Source organism: Haliaeetus leucocephalus, unplaced genomic scaffold (assembly GCF_000737465.1).
Source record: "Haliaeetus leucocephalus isolate CR32 unplaced genomic scaffold, Haliaeetus_leucocephalus-4.0 Scaffold306, whole genome shotgun sequence".
Taxonomy (NCBI): domain Eukaryota; kingdom Metazoa; phylum Chordata; class Aves; order Accipitriformes; family Accipitridae; genus Haliaeetus; species Haliaeetus leucocephalus.
Window position 1 is genome coordinate 3159621 of NW_010972742.1, and position 19348 is coordinate 3178968.

A 19348-nucleotide genomic window follows, 5' to 3' on the forward strand; every position below is an offset into this window, starting at 1 on the left:
GCTAGCTCGCTCCCTGGCACCATCTGACCACGCTCTCGATTCCCCTTTCTGCCCTGTGGCTGCGTTTTATTTCAGTTCCCCCGGCTCGCCGGTCCCTAAAGCAAAGCGTGCCTTATCATTGACGCTGGGGGTGCATCGCCCCTGCCCCGTTTCCTCCCCGGCTTGCGGCTCACCCCTGTGTTGCTTCACATCCCCCCCTTCCCACTCCTTCCCCACCATTTTGGCGCTCTCGCTGCTAATTTTGCGCTGGCAGCCCGTTCCCAGGCGCCATTTCAGTTCCCCTTCCCTCGCCCATGGGACGGCAGGCAGCGTGTCCACCCCACTTATCTCCCGCACCAGTTAGCCGGACCCAGTCGCACTGGGCTGTGGGGTGCATGTCCCCGCGCATCTACGGGGGCCACGGGCCGGATCCTGCATGGGAGAAGCCCATCAAATGGCAAATAAAGCTGCCCCCTCTCTGGCCGGCACAGGGATGCTGGGGTCCTGGGGAAGCTGCCTGGGGGTCCCCAGGGATGGGACTCAGCACAGCACAGCCCTCCCCAGCCCTGGGCAGAAAGACCTGTTATCTCTGGAAATAAATGAGGCCAATATTTAAAAATAAAGGTGCTGGCAGGTGCTTGACTCCCAGAGAGGGCCTGGAATAAATAAACCCGCAGCAAGTGGCAGGTGGTGGCCAATTCCTTAATCTGCCCTTTTACTAAACATATACCATGCGAGCAGCCAGCAACAGGTGGCAGGGGCTGGTCAGCGTGCCCCGATCTTGCTATTTTTAAGAAGAGCTTATCTCTCTGTAGTTGGAGGTTTTTTACATAATCTTCAGCCAGCGAACGCCAGTCCTTCCCCTGCGAGGAGGAAGGGGCAGCAGGCAGGGGACCCCTCGGTGCGTGCCCTGGGGACCACGGGTCGGCCCCGGAGGGGACGTGCCGCTTCGCAGGGAAGGGACCGGGACAGCACGGGCGAGAAGCGTGGGATGCAGACAATCCCGGGGGGCTCCGGCCCCTGCCAAAGCTACACCAGCCCCCAGGTGACCCAGGGGTAGTCGCTGCTCCCCTTTCACCCCCAGCCTGGGGACAAACAGGGCAGGACCAGAGGGGACAAGCGATGGGAGGTGATGGATGGCCGCACTCCAGCTGTGCCGGTCCCTCGTAGCCCACCCAGGGCAGCCCCAAAGGCGGCTGCAGCCACCCAGCTCTGGCCAGAGGAGCAGGATGCCTCCGGCTTAGTTTCCCCCTTGGGCTTCTGCTTTTTGCCTCCCTTCGGTGCCTGCCGGTGATGGCGTTTATCTCCCTGTGCTTGCCTGGCCAGCGCAGTGGGGAGACTGCAGCCGGTTCTGGATCAGGAAACCCACGGAGGTGACTTCTCCCCAGCTAAACGGGCAGCAGGGATGTCCCCACCACCGTCGCCTTACCTGTGGGCTGCTGGTGCCGAATCCCAGGCTGGGGGTGGAGGGGACGGACATTGAGTGCGGGCCCATGGGCGAGCTGATGACGGAGAACGGAGGTCCCATGCCATTGATGGGCGAGCTCAGGGTGCTGATGGGCGAGTGGAGCTGGCCCGGGGAGCCCAGCGAGGAGCCGATGCCCGGCCCGATGGACGGGTGGAGGGATGGGGTGGCCATGGGCCCCCGGCTCGTGGGAGAGTTCAGGGATGTGGAATTGACTTGGTTGGAGAAATCTGTAAGAGAGGAAAGAGAGAAACGGGGCTGAGTGGCCGGTTCAGGACAGGCTCTGATGCATCGCCGCAGCAGCCCCCCGCTCCTCGCCCTGCAGACGGGGCTGCTTTTCAACCTGCGCCCGAAATTCCCAATGCACCCTCCATCTTTCAAAACCACCTTCTGCTGGAGCACCTACACAGGCGTTAAGACAGAGAGCATCTCCACCTCGAGAGCCAGTCATCACTGGCTACTACATCTCGCCCACCCACTGTATCCCGGCTCTAAACTCTGCCACGCAGGCAGCATCGCTGATGCACGGGTAACAACCCCACCGCGGGAGCAGACGGATGCCCTCCACGCTACAGGATAATTCAGATTTATCACAGCATCAGAGGGCCAAGCCAGGCACGGGGAACACGGAGGGGCTGCGTGCCCAGCAGCCCCCACACGCTGTGACGGTGGGGAGGGTGTTTCGGCGGCAGGAGCGTGTTTGTGCGTCGCACGCTGGATTTGTGCGTCCATCCAGGGCGCGAGCGTGCGGTGGGGAAGCCTGCGTGTGTCAGCAAGGAGGAAGATGCCGGCCTGCTGCGCGGGCAGCGGCGGACAGGCTGCGTCTGCCTGCGCCCCAGCGGCTCCGTCGTCCCGTGGGAGCGGGAGGAGGGAGAGCGGGAAGGGGGGGGGGTTGTTAAAAATAGACTCCGATTCTCCCGAGAGGGGACATGGAGCCATTCCTGGCACATTTCCTCTTCATCCTGTCACGCTGCTTGCAAAACAATCCTGAGTGAGGAAGGGGCTGGCTCGTGGTCCCCGGGCGGGCTGCGAGGAGGAGCTGCTGGAAGGCGGTGGGGGCAGACGGGCAGGGGCCCCACGGCATTGCCACCGCTCGCCCCGACACCCGCTGGGATCCCCCCAGTTCACACCAGCAAACACGGGCCCAGAGAGGGAGAGGCACCGGCACGGCCGCTCAGCCAGGGGCTGTTCGCGTCGGGTTCTGGGAGCCACTGCTTTTGGCTACAGACCCCAAAGTTAACTAAATTCTGGGAAATATTGTCTCCAGTCACCTGCATGGGTCAGTTGTCTCGCCAGGATTTTGGAGCAAGTAGCACACAAATGTTACACAGTGGGAAACATGCTTGCTGAACCCATAGCAAGCCCAGCCCCGGCAATCTTCCCTGGAGATCACTGATCCCGGTGGGAAAACCCCAGCACGAGGAAGCGAAGGCCCAGCAAGGCAGCGATGCTCCTCTCGCAAAGCTCTGCAGCCAGCATCCCACTGCTGCCCCCAGCATCCCACTGCTGCCCCCAGCATCCCATCACTGCCCCCAGAGTCCCGTCGCTGCTCCCAGCATCTCATTGCTGCACCCAAAGTCCCGTCACTGCATCCAGAGCCCCATCGCTGCACCCAGCATCCCACCGCTGCACCCAGCATCCCACCGCTGCACCCAGTATCCCACCATGCACCCAGCATCACGCTGCTGCACCCCACGTGGTCACACCTCCTGCCCTGGCACCTTCCTTCCAGCCTTGATGCATTCAGCCCCATCCTTGCCTCACGAGGGTGCCGCTGGGGTACAAAGACCCCCAACAGGTTTCCCCGCCGCAGAGCCATTGCCATGGGCAGCCGTGGTGTCCTGGCACCCAGAGTCCCCCGCAGAGCATCCCCCCCGTGCAGCCCAGCCGTCCCTGATGTAGGCATAACAGGATTACACACGCCACAGGAGAGGCTCGCTCTGTGCGTGGATAATTCCTTAAAGTCCCAGACAAGAGCCAGAAGCGGGATCCCCAGGGCGGGGGACAGAGGAGGCGAGGGGGCTTGGCTGCAAAAATGGGGATTAGGCTCCAGGGCTGGGATGTTGCCAGCTCCCTCCGCACGGGTGTCCTGTCCCATCTAGGACCGGCAGAGGGGACACGTGCCCAGACCCTGTGCTCCAGCCAGGTGCCACCATCCATGCCGAAACCGAGCCTGCGTGCCGGCACCGCCGGTCCCGGCAGGCGTCTCTGTGGCCGTGGCGAAGGCGAGCATCTCTGTCCCTGGGGGGCTGGCCTCGCATCGGCTCTCGCAGGATGTTGATATAAAACAACCGCCGGCCACCACGTCACCCGTGGCTGCGTGACGTGCGGGCGGCACAACAGGAACCCCGGGAAATTCCTCGAGGCTTCGGGGTCTAGCCCGGCAGGACGGTGCTTCCCAGCTCTCTGCTTTTTGGCGTCTTTAAACAGCCGGGAGGAGGAGCGGGGCTGCTGCGGTGTGTTCTGGCAAGCCATGATATGGGCTGTGCCCCCCGCCACCATCTCGGGTCCGGGGGTAAAGGCAGGAGCTCATTCTGCAGCAGTTGTGTGTCTGGGTACGGGGTCCCAGCCAGCCCTTCTCTGAAGGACCCCCCAGAAACACCCATTTCATCCCCCAAGGTGATGAACGGAGACCTTCCAAGGATGCGCTGGATCCTCCGGCCAGGGGAAACAGGCACTTGACCTGCCGGCAAAGGGAAGGCAGCGAAGCACAGTCCTTCCTTTTAAAAGATCCTGAATATTTAAGGCAGGAGAGGTCACAGGCAGGTTACTGGCGATGGGCCCGTGCCTACTCAAGCACATCAGAAAGCAAAGCACGTGCAGGGCCGGCACCTCTCCTAAAACACCCATTCCCTGGGTACCACGGGAGCTCCCCATCCCCGGGCACCCCGCGCCTCCCAGCCGGCTCCCCTCACCCATCCTGTTTACACGCTTTGCGTTCCCAGCAGACACCATCCCCGGCACCCAGCGAGGAACTGGGTGTGTGTGGTGGGGCCGGTCTGGAGAAAATAATTCTGGCAACAACAACAAAAAGGAAAGGAGGCGAGAGGAGGACTAACCGCGCATTGAATGGGCCCGTCGGGGAGAAGTGTGTGCAGGCGTGGACACATTTGGGCGTGTTTTTCACCCAAAACCCTTGGCCAAATGCTCTGAAATCTGAACCAGACCTGAACTCCTTCAGAGCATCGTGACTCGAAGTCCAGTTCAAAGCAACCCCTTGGACACCGGGATGTTCCCGCTCCTCATCCAAACGCTTCCTCCTTTGCAGCCCCAAACCCCGCTGTAAGAGCAGCAGCAATGGGAAACATTTACCTCCAAACAACTGGCAAATATGGAAAAGGGTTTGTTGTTTTTTTTTCCTTAGCAAAATCCACCTGAGGCAACTTAGAGCAGATGCTGCCAGCCCCCAGCTCAAAGGGGAATGCTTCCAGCAGGAAGATGCATTTGGGAAAATAATGACTCAAGGTGGAGAGATGGGGATCCGGAGCGGGACATGAGAAGTCTGCCCTCCTCACTCATCACAAGCACGCTATTGGACCTTGAATGCTCAAGGAGCACTAGAAAAAAATAAATTTAAAAAGGAAAAAAGCCTAGATTGAGGCAATATCCTTAACAGAAACAACTAAGCCACCCAAACTGATGGATACCACTTGGACTGCAGCAAACAGGGGAGGTATTTTCCCAAACACATTTTCAGTTCAAGCAGTGTGAGACTATTCATTTTTCTTGCGCAGTTTTGCCATTTAAAGCTGTTGTGTGTGACTATCTCTTGACCAAAATAAACTCTGTGCCTGTTTCTAAATTAAAAAAAAAAAAAAAGTTCTCAAGGCATTTCCCCTCTTGCCGCACCCATAAATTGCAGCTATTTTCTCTGTGTGTCCTTTGTTTAAACACAACGACCTCTATATATCTTATAAGATGCCCCATGGCAGTTGGGAGATCGGAAACGAGAGCTCTTCAGCAGCTAAAGAATTTGCAATGAAGCTCTTTTTCTTTCTCTAAACTACAAACCCGCGAGCTACAAAATTTGGATGGGAATTTTTCCCGAAGAATAAGCCATTTAGGGCCAGGGCCACATGATCCATCTCAAGCGATTGAGTTATGTGGCTGTATGGAGCCATGTGCGTGCTTTCAGCTCTCCTCGGCGGCAGAGGAACACGCCTCAGCTGAAACCATCGCACGGAGACTAGAGCCAGCGGGTTTTGATCTGGCCTCGAGATAAGGAGCCTGGGTCTTGTTTTTCTGGCATGGTGCTCATCGCTGCCCTTAGCAGATACCTGTCTTTGCAAGATGGCTTTTGGATGCCATCATCCCTGCTTCGTAGGTGGGGAAACTGAGGCACAGGGACAGCAATGTCCCCGACGAGGCAGCAGCCCCGCTAGCAGACACAGACGGCACAAGCAGGGCACGGGCTTACGTGACCTTCACCAAGGTCACGTGGGAAATTGGAGCCAAAGCTGGGAATAGATCCTGGCTATTGCAAGACCCAGGCTAGCATCTCAACTGCTGAATCAGCCTTCCCCGGATTTTTTTTTTTCCCCCCTCCTGGCTCCATGGCAGACAGCACTTTTTTACTATTATTAATTTTCAATAAAGGAAGAAAACATCTTTACAAAACACTTGTCCCCATTCTCATCCAGCTGCATTAGACACTGAGAGCAGTGCAGACAAATACCAAATGTCCCTGGGCAGCTTCACTGCTATTTTCCATCCCCTTGGCATTCTTGGGGCCAACAACAGAAACCTCCAGTTAGGACCAGCAAACATCCATGTCTGGATGCAGCCCAGACGGGCAGGTTGGACCTCCCGGGAACAGCAGTTGCTGAAAAGCATCTGACCATGCCACCAGCCCTTGCAATACTTTCCTGTTGCATTTTATCATCCAGTGCATGGGACTCTTCAAGTGTTGCTGCTTGGCCGGGGTGGGTACGTCTGCAGCAGCCCGACAGCTAGCAACAGCTTTTGCTGGTATGGCAATATCTGCGATTTTAACATTTCTAGACCACAAAATGTCCCAGAGCAGAAACAATTACAACAGCACAGAGGTGCTTTTTTCCCAGGATAGCTCATTTGTACCAGAATAAACTGTACCAGCATAAGCTTTCACCAGTATAATCTTCATTTATGCTTAAGAGGCTTTGCCAGTAAAACTACAGTGACCTAGCTCTGCTGGAAAACCTTTTCTCGCATATCCAGGGAGTTTACTCAGCAGCTCGGTGGCTCGGCAGTCTGTTTCTGAGAGAGGGGAAGTTAAAAAAAACCCATATATCAAGGCACAAACAGACTCCCGGAGCTGTGCTTTTCTGCAGCCGAGGAGGGTTGCGGACCCAGGACACAATCCCACAGCCTGTCCGAGTGGGATCGGAGGGGTCTGCAGGCACCCGAGGGCTCCGGGGAGCCGTCACGGTCCAAGCACCCCACGCACCCGGCCCTGACGCCAGCCGAGATTTGGAAAGCCACCCGCACACCCCCGCTTCTGCTTTTTTTTCTGCCTTTTTTTTTTTTTTTCTCAGCACCTCTTCCTCCTTAATCAGTAAGCAGATCAATTCTGGGTATTAAACAGCAGGAAATTCTAAATTTGGGTTGCCACTCCCTTCCTTAAATCAGCCCTCCGCATTAGGGCTTTGCAGCTCTGTGGGGCCACGTTTGGAGGGATCGGGACCAGCAGCTGAGATCAGGCGTTTGGAAATATCCTCCTTCTCTGTTCTCGAGTGTCACTTTGGTGTTGACCAGGTTAAAAGCTCTGACACCCAAATGCACGTGAATCTGCACATAAATGCAGCGCACCAAGCGCTGAGCACTGTTCCTTCTTTTTGTGCCTCTGTGGTCGGTGAGTTTCCCTAAATAAACTTGGTAGCAAGAATCGCTGTCCATTTGTTCTCATTCCTCAAAAGTAGTACAGAAATCTCCCCGTGTGCTTTCCATCGAAGGAACCTCAAATGATGGAGGTTTCCACCTCCCCTCCTTTTGCCTTCCCCAGTGCACCCAGCACAGCAAACCAAGGCACCGGTGGCAAACAGCCTGCACCCACGTACAAAGAGGGATGCTGAGAGCAACAGGCAGGCAGCAAATCTGGGCAGAACACGAGGGTTTGACTGTAGTTTTCATGTGAAAATTGCCATGGGAATATAGTGACCACAAGAGGTCAGGTCCTCACTTTTGTCCCTGATCAAAAACTCGAATGAACAGAGAGTAGGTTTACAGTGGATGAATTTAAATAGCCCCTGGCCTACAATCTTGAGTAAGTTTGCTCTCAATTTACACCAGCACAGCTGAAAACTGAAGCGAGGATGGAGCAAGAACTGCCTCTTCCCCTTCCAATGCTCGCTGCTGCCAGCTGCTGCCATGGACCTGACAGTGCCAGGCTTGGGCAAACCCAGGGAGACGAAGTCCACAGCGCAGCGTGGCTGTTATCCCAGAAAATCACCCATGGGTCCAAGCAACAAGCATCATCTTGTGGCCCAAGCACATTAAACTGCATTTATAGCACTTTGTCCAGCGAGGAGAGGCAACCGACCCCCTTAAACCACCCAGGAGCCAGGCACATGGCAGAGGCATCCCTGAGAATGGACAACCCAAGACGTCAGAAGATGCAGCTGTATGTTATCCATACATCCCTTCTGAGGACTGCTGCCACAGCTACAGGCAAAAGGGTGTAGGAGCACTGCAATCAAGCGCGTTGGTCCTGAGTAGCTGTGATTTCACCAAAAAGTAACTTGAATTGTTTTTTCTTTTTGCATTTCTGGACTTGAGTGCAAAACCAAACCTGAGAACATCCCTTCTCAGACCCGCCCCCAAAGTCTGCACAGGGGACAGCACACAGAAACGTGTCTTTTTGCAGGCATTTAAAAATCAGCACGTGCAGTTTCTCTTCGGGAACCTGCTCCGAGGTTTGCGAAAGTTCCTTCAGCCACGCTCGACACTTTCCCCCAGGAAGTGCCGGGCGACGCCGCGGCAGTTCGAGCCGCTCAGGGATGGTGAGAAACTCAGTTTCGGCTACTATCTGCTCCGGGTGGGTTCCTCCTCCCACCGGGTTTCACTTTGACCAAACTAAAACCTCAAAGCCACACAGCTTCTCACCCCCAGCTCTCCTCCTCCCACTCGAGCCAGCCAAAACCTGACGGCGAGACGGCTTGACACCCAGCGAGGAGCAGAGGCGTGTTTTGGGGCTTTGAGCCCGTCGTCGGGGTCCCCTTCCAGGGGGCTTCCTCGGCCGGAGGAAATTTGGCAGCACCCCTCTGCGTGCTGCCAGCCCGGCCCCTTGCAGGCGATGGACAGGCATTCGCTGCTGCCTCCTGCCAACATTTCACCTTATGGGGTTGATGGGCTGTGGCATGAGACTACAGTGCCCACGAGCAGCTTTTCCACTCCACTCTGCAGGCCAGCCTCTCCTTCCCCCAGCCCGAGTCCCCACCACGGCAGCTCAGGGAAACCCCTGCTCTCCTCCCAGAAGATGAAAGGGGAAGAAGCAGTGCAAAAGCATCCCACCGCCGAGCCGTGGGACAGGGCAGATGCGGGCTCTCCAAAGTGGTACCCACCTCGAACCTCGTGGCAACGCTCCGCAGAGCGGGCAGCATCCCTACCCTGTGGGGCAGAGCCGGGACACCTCTGTCCCTGCAGCTCCCAACACCCGTTCTCCCTCTCTATCCGATTTTATTTTCTCCTCTGTCCTCCAGACGCAACTTTGCAGATAACATTAGACCTCCCCAGCACCAAGGGGAAGGACGACCGTGTGGTCGCAGCCTTGGGCTCGGGCTGGCAAATGCTGGGTGGCATTTGGGGGTCTCTCCCCAGGCAACCTGCATGGGTGATGCTGGTCTCACCAGCGTTCCCATTCTTCGGCAGCCCAGCTTAAAGCACCGCGGGGTCGCCTTTGGGAGACACTCACCTCTAACCCACCCCATCACCGGCCAGAGCCCGGATGCCCAGAGGTCTGGTGACCCCCCCACCGCAGGACCCACACCAAAAACCAAAATGCTTCTGCCTGATGCTTGAGAGCTGGCATGAAGAGGGGGGAGCAGTCCTCCTGCAGACGTGTGTGCCAGGAGAGGCACAGACCCCACACCCGGGCTGACCAAGCATGCTCATCTCTGGCACGGGGGGCTCATTTTGTCTTTTTTGGTTTTTACCTTAAAAAACCCCATCCCACCCTCTCAGGAGCCCTGTAAAAGCACAGCCCGCTCTCGGAGCCACTGGCAGAGGCGGAAGCCTGCAGGGGCTATTCCCGTCTCTGAAGGGGGAAGGACTCAAAGAGGAATTTTCCAGAAGCCGCTCTCCCCGCGAACCGCTGTGTCACCGGAGGAAACGCTCGCGAACGCCTCTTCCTCCGGCCGCCGCGCCGGTGGCACGCCAGCGCTCCCGCCTCCCTGCCCCGCGCGGACCCCCATCGCCGACCATCTCCCCCACGCACGGAGGATCCCCCCCACCCATAGGGTGTTTTTTTGGGTTTTTTGTTTTTTGGTTTTTTTGCAGTTTGCACCTCCCAAGGACGCGGGGCAGCCTCCGAGCCCCCCCCCGGGCAGGAGGCGGGTGGGAAAAAGCAAAAGCAGGAAGAGTGAGCAAGCGGGAGAGCGTGACATATGGAAAGTGTGAGGAGCCCCTCGAAAAGAAGGGAAAGGGGAATGTATAGGGGAACCCAGGGGGAGGGGAGCGGGCAGCGCAGCTCGGCTCTCCCCCAGCCTGGCAGGAGTGGGTGGAGGGGGAGGGTGCACCCAGACAAACAAGGATTCTGCTGATAAAGCAAATGTGACTCAATCACACGCTTGTGCAAAGATGTCACAACAGTCCTGAGAAATTACAGGCTCCTATTTCATCCCTCAAGGGCCAGCGCTGTCCTTGCTCTTACAATGCGCTCTGTTCTGCTGTCAGCGGCTCAGCGAGTGCCCCTAATTTACTGGCTGGGAACCCGCTGCAGGGACAGGCAATAATAGGTGCAGTGTAGTGTCGCTGCCAGGGCTCCTGGGCTGGCAGCGGGGCCGGGGAGACGTCTGCTGAAGGACTCAACGCGGCAGCTCTTTCTGAGCTCCTGCCATCGCAGGCAGAAGCAGCCCGAAGCAAGGGATCCTGGTCCCCACCAAGCCCTGTATTTTTGGGGTGCAGGCGCTGCCTGTCCCCAGCCCGGCTCTCTGCCCCAAGGACCCGGGCAAGCCCTGCTTGGGTTTGCATCTCTCCATCCTCTGGGGTGTCCCCATGCGCCCCCCCAAAAGGGAGGTTTGGGGGCCCCAGACCTCACTGCCAAAGCGGAAGGTCTGAGCCCCCATCACGGCAATTGTCCCCTGCCACTAACCTTCCCCAAACACAGCCAGGAGCAAGCCAGGCCACGCCAAGAGGGGACTCGTACCCGCTGGTATCCTTCCAACCCTCCAAAGAACATCGGTGAAGCCAAAACAGCAGCAAAAGATGCCAACAGAGGGGAAGATGCTCCCCCTGTTCCACAAAGACGGAGGGCTGCACCCGGGGGTCCCTTCAGCCTCCTCCGATGGGCATCACCAGCGTGGGCACATGCCGGTGGTGGCACCCGGGCGCTTCCCAGTATCTGCCCGTCCCATCCTGGGAACTGGGGATCTCTGCTCGGAGCTCCTCATCCTCCCTGCGAACGCTGACCTTCGCAGCCTCCCTGACTCCATCCCGTTCTCCAAAAGGAGCACGGTGAGAGCAAAAGCGCAGTGGTCCCGCAGGTTGCTGAAGCTCATTATGGCCTTTTAATTACATTCAATTGCAGTTTTATGGGCTTACAGGCGAATTGGAAGGGATCTAATTGCCCTTGAGGGGGTGCTACGCTCTGAGCTATGAAAAACCAAGCAGGATCCAGCGAGACACAAGGGGAGCTCAAAAGCATTAGGCTCGCTCTAGCAGAAAGAGGAGAAGTTTTGTCTCACGTCGAAGCTCCCCCAGGACCTCGCCGTAACGAGCCGCACACGTGGCACGTGCCGGGCCCGCCGGCAAACCTGGATCACGCATTGCCCCAGCTCATCCCACCCGGGTCCCGTCCCCACACTGGGCTCCGGGTGGGAGGATGGATGTGGAGAGGTGATGATGGGTCTCAGACCTGGAGCTAAGCAGGCTCCTCTCCGGGCGAAGGTGCTCCCTTGAGCCCGAAAATACTCCTCTCCAAAGCAGGCAGGGACAGAAGCGGACAAAAGAGCGCAACGAAGCGGGGCTGAGAGCTCTGGTTGATGAGAGTTCCCGAATCCGGCTCTGAAGCAGGGCTGCTGACCCACGCTGTCTCCCAGTGGGTCGGGGCGACAGCTCTGCTCCTCGCAAGACGTGCCCGTGCATGGGTTACAGCCCAACGCGGGGCTCACAGCCCAGGGGATTCAGTAATAAATGTCCCCGCTGCTTCTCACAGTTTTAACCCTTCAGACGCGCAGCTGCCCTGCCCGCAGCTGGGGAGGGGACCCAGCAGGTCTCCGTATTCTCCCTCCAGGAGATGCAGGATGAGCCAAATCCTAAAGACCAGGAGCGGGAGCAGCCCAGCAGCTCTCCCTGCCAGAGATCTGTGGGCTAAAACATGTGCTGCCCGCCTCGCCGATGGGTCCTAGAGGCGCAGAGCCCAGGGATGCCGGCAGAAGTGCTCCATCCACCCTGGTTTTGCTAATTACAGGGATTGACCGGAGGCGCTGGCAGGAGCGATGCCACCTCCGCTCTTCCCAGTTGCTCTTCTGCTCCCATCTGCGGTCAGTGTTGGGAGCAACCACCAGCCCACATCACTCTAAAAGGTCCTACGCTACGTGTGCAGGATCCATCCGACGGGACGAGCTCCATCCTCGGGGTCTGAGACGGCAGCAGGAGGTGAGAGGGGGAGGATACAGCCGGGTATTGCAGATCCCGTTCTGCGTCTGGCTTCCAGGAACAACAGCCTACAAACCACCGGCCAGACGGATTATATTACGGTGCTGTGCGCACGCATTAATCCAGATTTGAGATAATTACAGTCATTCACTTGGCATAATGGGCTTTAATTGATCCAACGTGGCTGGTGCTGGTGCTCACCGCCAGCATGCAGCTGGCATCCCGACACCCCAAAGCTGCGCTGCCACCGGCTGCACCACGACCAGCAAAAGGCAATACCACTAACTGGTTTTCCAGAAAATGAGTTTTCTGGAAAACCAGTTATGGTAGTTTTCTTTAGGGGATGCTGGACCACAGCAGGTGACTGCAAGGCCACATGGGTCTTCCCATCTCTCAGTTGAGACCCAGCAAGCCTGGCTTGGGCAGGACGTGTCATCTCATCAGTAGGTATCATCTGGTCAGGAGATGTCTCATGAGCATCCAAGTGGGATGAGCCCCCAGAGGGCTTTGCTGCTGGGAGCTGTGCAAGGGCAGCCCACGGGAACACCATTTTCCAAGTCTCTTTGGAGAAATGCCCACCTCCCAGCCCATGTTTGGTGGTAGGTTGGTCAACAGACCCCTGGAGGTCCCTTCCCACCAGCATTTTTGTGCTTTAATGCTCACAGAGCACACAGAGCTGGAATCCCAGATGGGCAAAGGAACCTGGGGTCCCAAAACAGCCATCCCTTCCCATCTCAGCTCCTTCTCCACATCCCCACCAATGACTGGAGCACGCTCCAGAGCGAGCTGGTTGCCTGAGGGACAAACCACCCACTTTGTGCACCGCAGCTGGAGGTCCAGGAGAAGGAGCCTGAGAACTGGGTGCCTACCCAGAAAGCTGCCTGACGAGATAGGGAAGGCAGCTGCCAGAGCCAGGTCACCTTCAATAAAAGCAAGTTCCCTCTGGAAACTAGATGGCACGCATCATTTTTCCAAGAGAAAAAAGCTGCCTCTGGTCTTATGTGACCCACCCCTGGTTCAGTAACACACGTTGGGCAGGAGGGAAGGTTTTAGCCCCTTTGACACCAGCCACATGGCCGGAGGGATGGGCAAGCAGGGTCGGTGGGTTGCTCCCCCTTCCCGGGACAGAGAAGAGGCTTAGGAAAGCCTTTCCTCCCCCGGGCAGGCTGCAGCAAAGGATGGTCTGCCTGCAAGCTGCCTTTGGGTTTGAGTTTCTGGTTCAAGTCCAAAGCTAATTAGGCTGCACCAAGTCCAATCAGATAGCCTCAGCTAATTGAGCTCAGCATGGATGGGTCAATGTCCAGCGGGTCTCCGCGTTCTGGGCGTTTTGTCAGCCCGCAGATAACTGCCAGGGCCTGGGAAGGGGAAGGACCCTTACAAAAATGTTCGCTTCATGTACAGTCAGAGCTTTTCCCTGCCGGAGCTGCATATGGCCCCAGGTTAACCCCTTGGATGCCGCCAGCATCATCCTCATGCCTGAGGAACCCCAACGGATGAAGATGCCCCAACAGCAACGCTGGGGCAGGGCTAAAAGTGAGCAAGTGGAGGATGAAACAGGGCGACTGTCCACCACGCTCTGGTGTGCGACTCTCCCAGTGTCACCCCAAGAACAGGCGCTTGGCGAGCCATGCCGCACCGCCACACATCACCCGGGTAGCAGACCCACCAAACCATACAGCAAGAGCAAACCAGCTGAATTCCCAGCCACGCGGCTACTGAAAAACCAGTGAGACCAACGCGGCGCACTGTGAGCTCCGTGCTCTCCGTGCAGCTACCAAAACCTCCTCCACAGCGGGCTGAGAAGTGTCTGCACCAGTCTGCAGCCTCCAGTCTACAGAAGTAGGGTTTGTCCAAGCGACCATCACGGCTCCGTGAGCCGACACAGCCGCCGGCACAGGGTCAGGACCAGTTCCCAGACATGCCCGGGCATCACGACCTGGCTGTAATCAGATGAGGAGCACAAGGGAAAACTGCAAGGCAGGCAAACCCTGCTCTCAGGGAGGGCAGCGAGGAAGACGTAGCGAGTGCCTGGGTGAGAATCGAGCTGGACAGGAGCGCTTTGCCCTCACGAGCAGGTCGGAGCTGTGGAAAAGCCCCGCGCAGACCCACGGCCAGATGCACAGTTGAACCCAGCAGCTGAGGCTGCTCCCGAGGCCGCAGGCACATTGACTCCCAGCTGCTGAGTATCCCTCGTGTCTTCCCAGAGCAGACTCCCGAGTGACTGCACCCGAGGGCAGACTGCTGGGCAGGAGAGCGGAGAGGAGGAACGGGGCTTTGAGGAAGGCTCCAACGAGCCCTTCCTCGGGCGGTTATCAGCCCCGCTGCAGAGCTCTGCCAGCTCCTGACTTCTACGGCAGATTACAGCGAGGAAAATGACAACATCCTGCTTCCGAAAAACCATGTACTTCCTTTTTTTCTTCTAACCCTGCCTTTGCTTACGGGCCCCAAGCATCATCCACCTGGGCAGGAAGATGGCAGCCTCGATCTCCGCCACGGCAGCGGGAACACCGACTGCAATTCCCGCGTCCGCCCCCTCCACCGCCGGCTGCTGGGGAAAGGCTGTTCCTCTTCAGCTGACAAATAGATGAGACGTTTCATTAATAAACTTCAGCTTCTCCTAACACTTCTGATTACCATCTCTCTGTTTGGATCCATGCTCATATTACACGTTCGTCTCAATTATATATTCCCTTCTCTTTAAATCCCCACTTATCTCCTTTACCACGTAAATCAGAGTAGGCTCTGTTGTTATTTTTTTTCCTGCCTGCCTGCCTAACTTCCCCTGCTCTAACAGCAATTAGAAAATAAACAGCAATTTAAACTGCAGCGTGTCCAGGTTAGCCTCCAAGCTCATCTCCCGGCAAACCCATCCAAGGTGGCTGACATCAGTCCTGCCGAGCCCCCTGCCCCGCCGTGTCTGCAAAACACTTTTATTTACTTTTTGCTCAGCCTGGGCCAAATCCTTACTCGGGCTTCACTGGGGATATCCGACCCCATGAGGTGCTCGGTCCAGCCCGAGCAGAGCATCGCGGTGCTGGGTTGTGAAACGCCGGCCGGAGTGGCAGCACGGGGAGAGCCCAGGCTGGCTCCCCTCCCCACTGCCCCACGTCCCTCTGGCAATTAAGGCAACTGCTTGCATGGAAACCTAATTATATTAGGGAAGTATTTAGTAATTTTTAACTGTTCTGCTGGTGGCTCAGCTCCCTCCCCCTCCTGCATACCAGGAGCACTGGGCAGAAGTTGCAGTGCTGGATTCCCCTGCCCTTCTGCCGCTGCTTTGAGAGCGAGGAAGAGGAGCAAGCCGGTGTGACTGGCAGGCAGCTTGCTGGGACTGGGGTGGCTGCCCAGGTTGCCCTGAGTGAGCTGGGGAGTCTCCCACTGCCCTCCGGCCCTGCAGCACTTTGGCTGCAAGGTTTGCATGGGACGGCCGTGCCTCACAAGCATCATGAGCGATGTCCATCTCGACTGTAAATTCAACACCCCAGTCATTGCAAGGTTTTGGCTTGCCCTGGATCACCCCCCTGCCCCATGTATCTCCATCCTCCCCCGGTAACTAACTGCTGTGCAAAAAGCCCAGGTGGGCGAGCGTGCAGCAGAGGCAGCACTATACAGAGACCAGGAGCTCCCACCAGGCACCCACCCTGCACCCAGGGCACCCTGGAAAAAAATAACATCCCCAGGAGCATCTTGTGTCCTGTTTGTCCAGGGACCACGAGCAGCAGAGCAGGAGCCCACCACGGAGAGCGTTGCACCACAGAGGGCTTTGTGCTGCGGCGAGCTTTGTAGTGTGGAAAACTTTACACCAGAGAGCTTTGCACGATGGAAAGCTTTACACCACAGAGAGCTTTGAACCACGGAGAGCCTGGCACCATGGCAAGCTTTGTACCATGGCTTGTGTCGCACCACGGCAAGCTTTGCACCACAGCGAGCTTTGCACCGCGGCTTGTGCCGCACCACGGAGAGCTTTGCACCACAGAGAGCATTGCAGGAGCCCCTCGCGCTGGCTCCCCTTCCACAGCACACCCAGCCCCAGCTTACCCGGGGGCCGGCAGCCACGCGAGGTTCCCCCAGCCCAGCCCCGACCCCCCGATTCCCACACCTGGAGCTGGCCCCGCCGCCGGCTGCGCCTTTAAGAGGCGAGGAGGGGAGCGCGATGGCCGGCGTTTTCTGAAGGACCATTAATTTGCCAGCGTCACATGCTTCGCAGCTGCAGCCTGGCAGTGATTTATATGCTTCTGAAGTTCATCAGAGGGAAAAGTACTTTCCAGGCGCAGCGTATCCCCCTTCCCCTCTCTCTTCCTCGCCGGCGCAAGCTGCCCGCATCCAGAGCCCGGCCAAAAACCCGAGGCCCCATCCATCACCCCTGCGTGTCACCCCCTGCCCTCGCCACCCAGCCAAGGCACTCCCCTTCTACCCGGCATCTGCGAGCAAAAGAAAACTTCCTCTGGCTTCCTCGCCTCCGTGACCCACTGACGAGAAAGCCATTAATTAATAAGGGGCAGCGCTGGTTCGGCTCCTTGGCCGGCCAGGGGACTGGCAAGCCCCTTCCTCCCCATCCCTGGGCCCTATAGCCAAAATAAACGGCAGGCAGAAGGCGGGCGTCCCCTCCTCCTGCCGCCACCCCCCTGCACGCCATCCTCTGGGGAGGTTCAAAAGTTCAAGATTTTCACATTTCCCTAACGTTATTTCAGGAAATTGCTGGAGAAAGGAAAGACGGCGCTGCCGAAAAAGCAATCCGCGTGTGGATATAATAATACACATAATCCAGAGGCAGGACTCGGTGTGCGCCAGGCGTGGTTCAGAAGGAGCCCCATCCCCACCCTGCACCTTACCTGCCTTTTATTTTTTTGGCTCGGGAGCTTTCTTGCACGCCGCTGACTTTCGCAGAATTATTCCTAAAGCAATGCCGAGAGCAAAGCCTGGGCTCACCCACCGCTGCTCCAAAGCAAAGCAGCCCCAGCAGTGGCGGACGCCAGGAGATGCTGCCACAAGGACCACGGCTCGGCCCCGGGAGCCGCAACGCTCAAGCACCAGCACTTCCCAAATCGTAGCGGCTGGTTTGGTGGCAACGCTGCCAAGAGGGTTCAAATCATCACCGAGAGCATCTCCCGGCGCAGAGCCCGGGTACCAGGCGTGCCAGCCCGGCAACACGGGTGCCTGAGTCCCGGGTGCTGGGTCCCCAAGGAATTACAGCTTGGCCCCAGATGTGGGCAGGGCTCCCTGCAAACACTGTCACCAGCTCTGACGTGCTTTTGGGTTCCTTTCTTCCTTCCTCTCGAAAGCCTTCGAATTTCTTGTTTGCGCAAACCTCAAAAGTTGCTCGAAAGCAACTCAGTCGCACCTGGGTTTTCATCAAAACCAGGTTAAACTACAGCCTTTTCTGAAGGTTTATGGGAAAGGTTCATAAAACTACTGAAACTCTTGGCAAACCTGAATTTGGGGTTATAATGAAATATGAAACTCAACTACTTTCATGTGGTTTGGGGTTTTTGTTGCAAAACATTTGGTGTAGCAGCTTTGGGCGAGAGCACGACAATGCAGTACACAACAGCGTGTCTATAGGAGCGAGGAATTCAGATACACCCCGGCAGCATTCAGCTGGCAAATGATTAACTCTTATTTGAAGCCATCTCATTAGCAGGGGGGGGGCTGGATCCGTGCCACCGCATGCTTGGGGACATGGGGCAGAGCTCTCAGGGCTGGCAAGGACCCAAGGCAGGAAGATCGCCTTGCACCGTTGCACCGGTGCAGCTCCGGCAGCAATGGAGCCGCGGTCATGGCAAGAGCCCGGCTCTGCTGGCATGTGCCGCATGGATGTGCCGTAGCACGTCGAGATGCTCCCCAGGCAGCCTGACAGCTACCTGTGGGAGAAGGGGGATCGCGCCCATCGCCCTCCCGAGGTCCATCTCATTCCAACAGGGCACTGCACGCCAAGGGCAACCTTGGTTGATGGCAAAAAGGGGCTGGGAAACCTTCATGCCCAAGTATTGCTTCATTCCTTATGAGGATGCAGTGTGGAGGATTGGGGTTGGTTTGCTGCGGGTTTAAGTTTGCTGAGTTCTTGGGGCGTTTGGAGTTGGAGCTTCTGCTTTCGGTCCGCTTTGGATTGTGCTGTGGATTCACCATCTTTCAGGACTGTAAAGAGCTGGCCTGAAGAGTGGTAAGACCTTACGTACATGGTAAGGTCAACTGAGGGGCAAGGAGGAAGAACGAGCTTGCCCGTACTGGCCCCACTATTTCCAGTTGGAAAGTGGTGATGAAGACAACCTCTTGAAAATGAGCAGCATAAGCATCCCAGATTATTGATCTCCTCACAGGAACGCGATTCTCCCTGACGAGCTCTTCCCAGGTATCCATCAGCCTCAGCCTCCATTAACCCCTCGCACTTGGTCTCCGAAAGCTCATTCTCCTCAGGGTCTGGAGGGTTACTTGCCATGACAGAAAGTGGCTGATGCATCTAAGGAGGTTTCTGAAGATGAAGATGGCACCTGAAGTCTGCGTACGCACGAAGATGGCACGCTGGCCAAGCAAACACTAGTGGTGGTGAAAAAACTGCCCGCATCCCTGGTCCCACTGAGACGCAGCAGGAGTGGGTCCTCCTGCGCTCCCACACCCTGTGGGCATCACCCAGACCACTGCAGGCAGGGAAGAACCGCCACGGAGCGATATCTGCGTTTTTACACCCGCTCTTCGGGCTCTGCACGGCGTCCATGGCCAGGAGGGAGCCGGGATGGTGCAGGGACAGGGACAGGCTCCAGGCACCAGGCATTGCCTCCGAGAGAAACCGCATCCCAAAGGAGAGAGCGGGACCCCCAGCCCAGGTGCCTAGAGGTCAACCAGAATCCTGGATCTTTGGAAGGCCGATTAAGGAAGTTTATATGAATTACAGAAATGTGCTAATACCCGGGGAAAGCCACCAACCCTGAAAAGTTGTGCAAACACGACACTGCTCTTCCTAAGCCATTGCCCCCTTCTGCACGCCAGCACCCAGTTCCCCCAGCACGGCTCAGCCCCACTCCACCCCAGTGGGGTGAGCTCTTCCACCCCTGCCAAGTCTCAGCCCCCTCCTATTTACATCCCTGAGCCATTTTTCCCCCCTCCCTTATACATTTT

The 19348-nt window shown here is 57.3% G+C and overlaps 1 protein-coding gene across 2 annotated transcripts in view; it reads right to left on the bottom strand.

Moving 5' to 3' along the window:
• Nucleotides 1-19348, bottom strand: part of RXRA (retinoid X receptor, alpha) — a 114723-nt gene that overhangs the window by 36396 nt on the left and 58979 nt on the right. For both annotated transcript variants that reach the window (XM_010570809.1, XM_010570810.1), the window contains exon 2: nt 1409-1674. In XM_010570809.1, coding sequence (XP_010569111.1) covers nt 1409-1674 — 266 coding nt within the window. The remainder of the gene's footprint in view (nt 1-1408; nt 1675-19348) is intronic.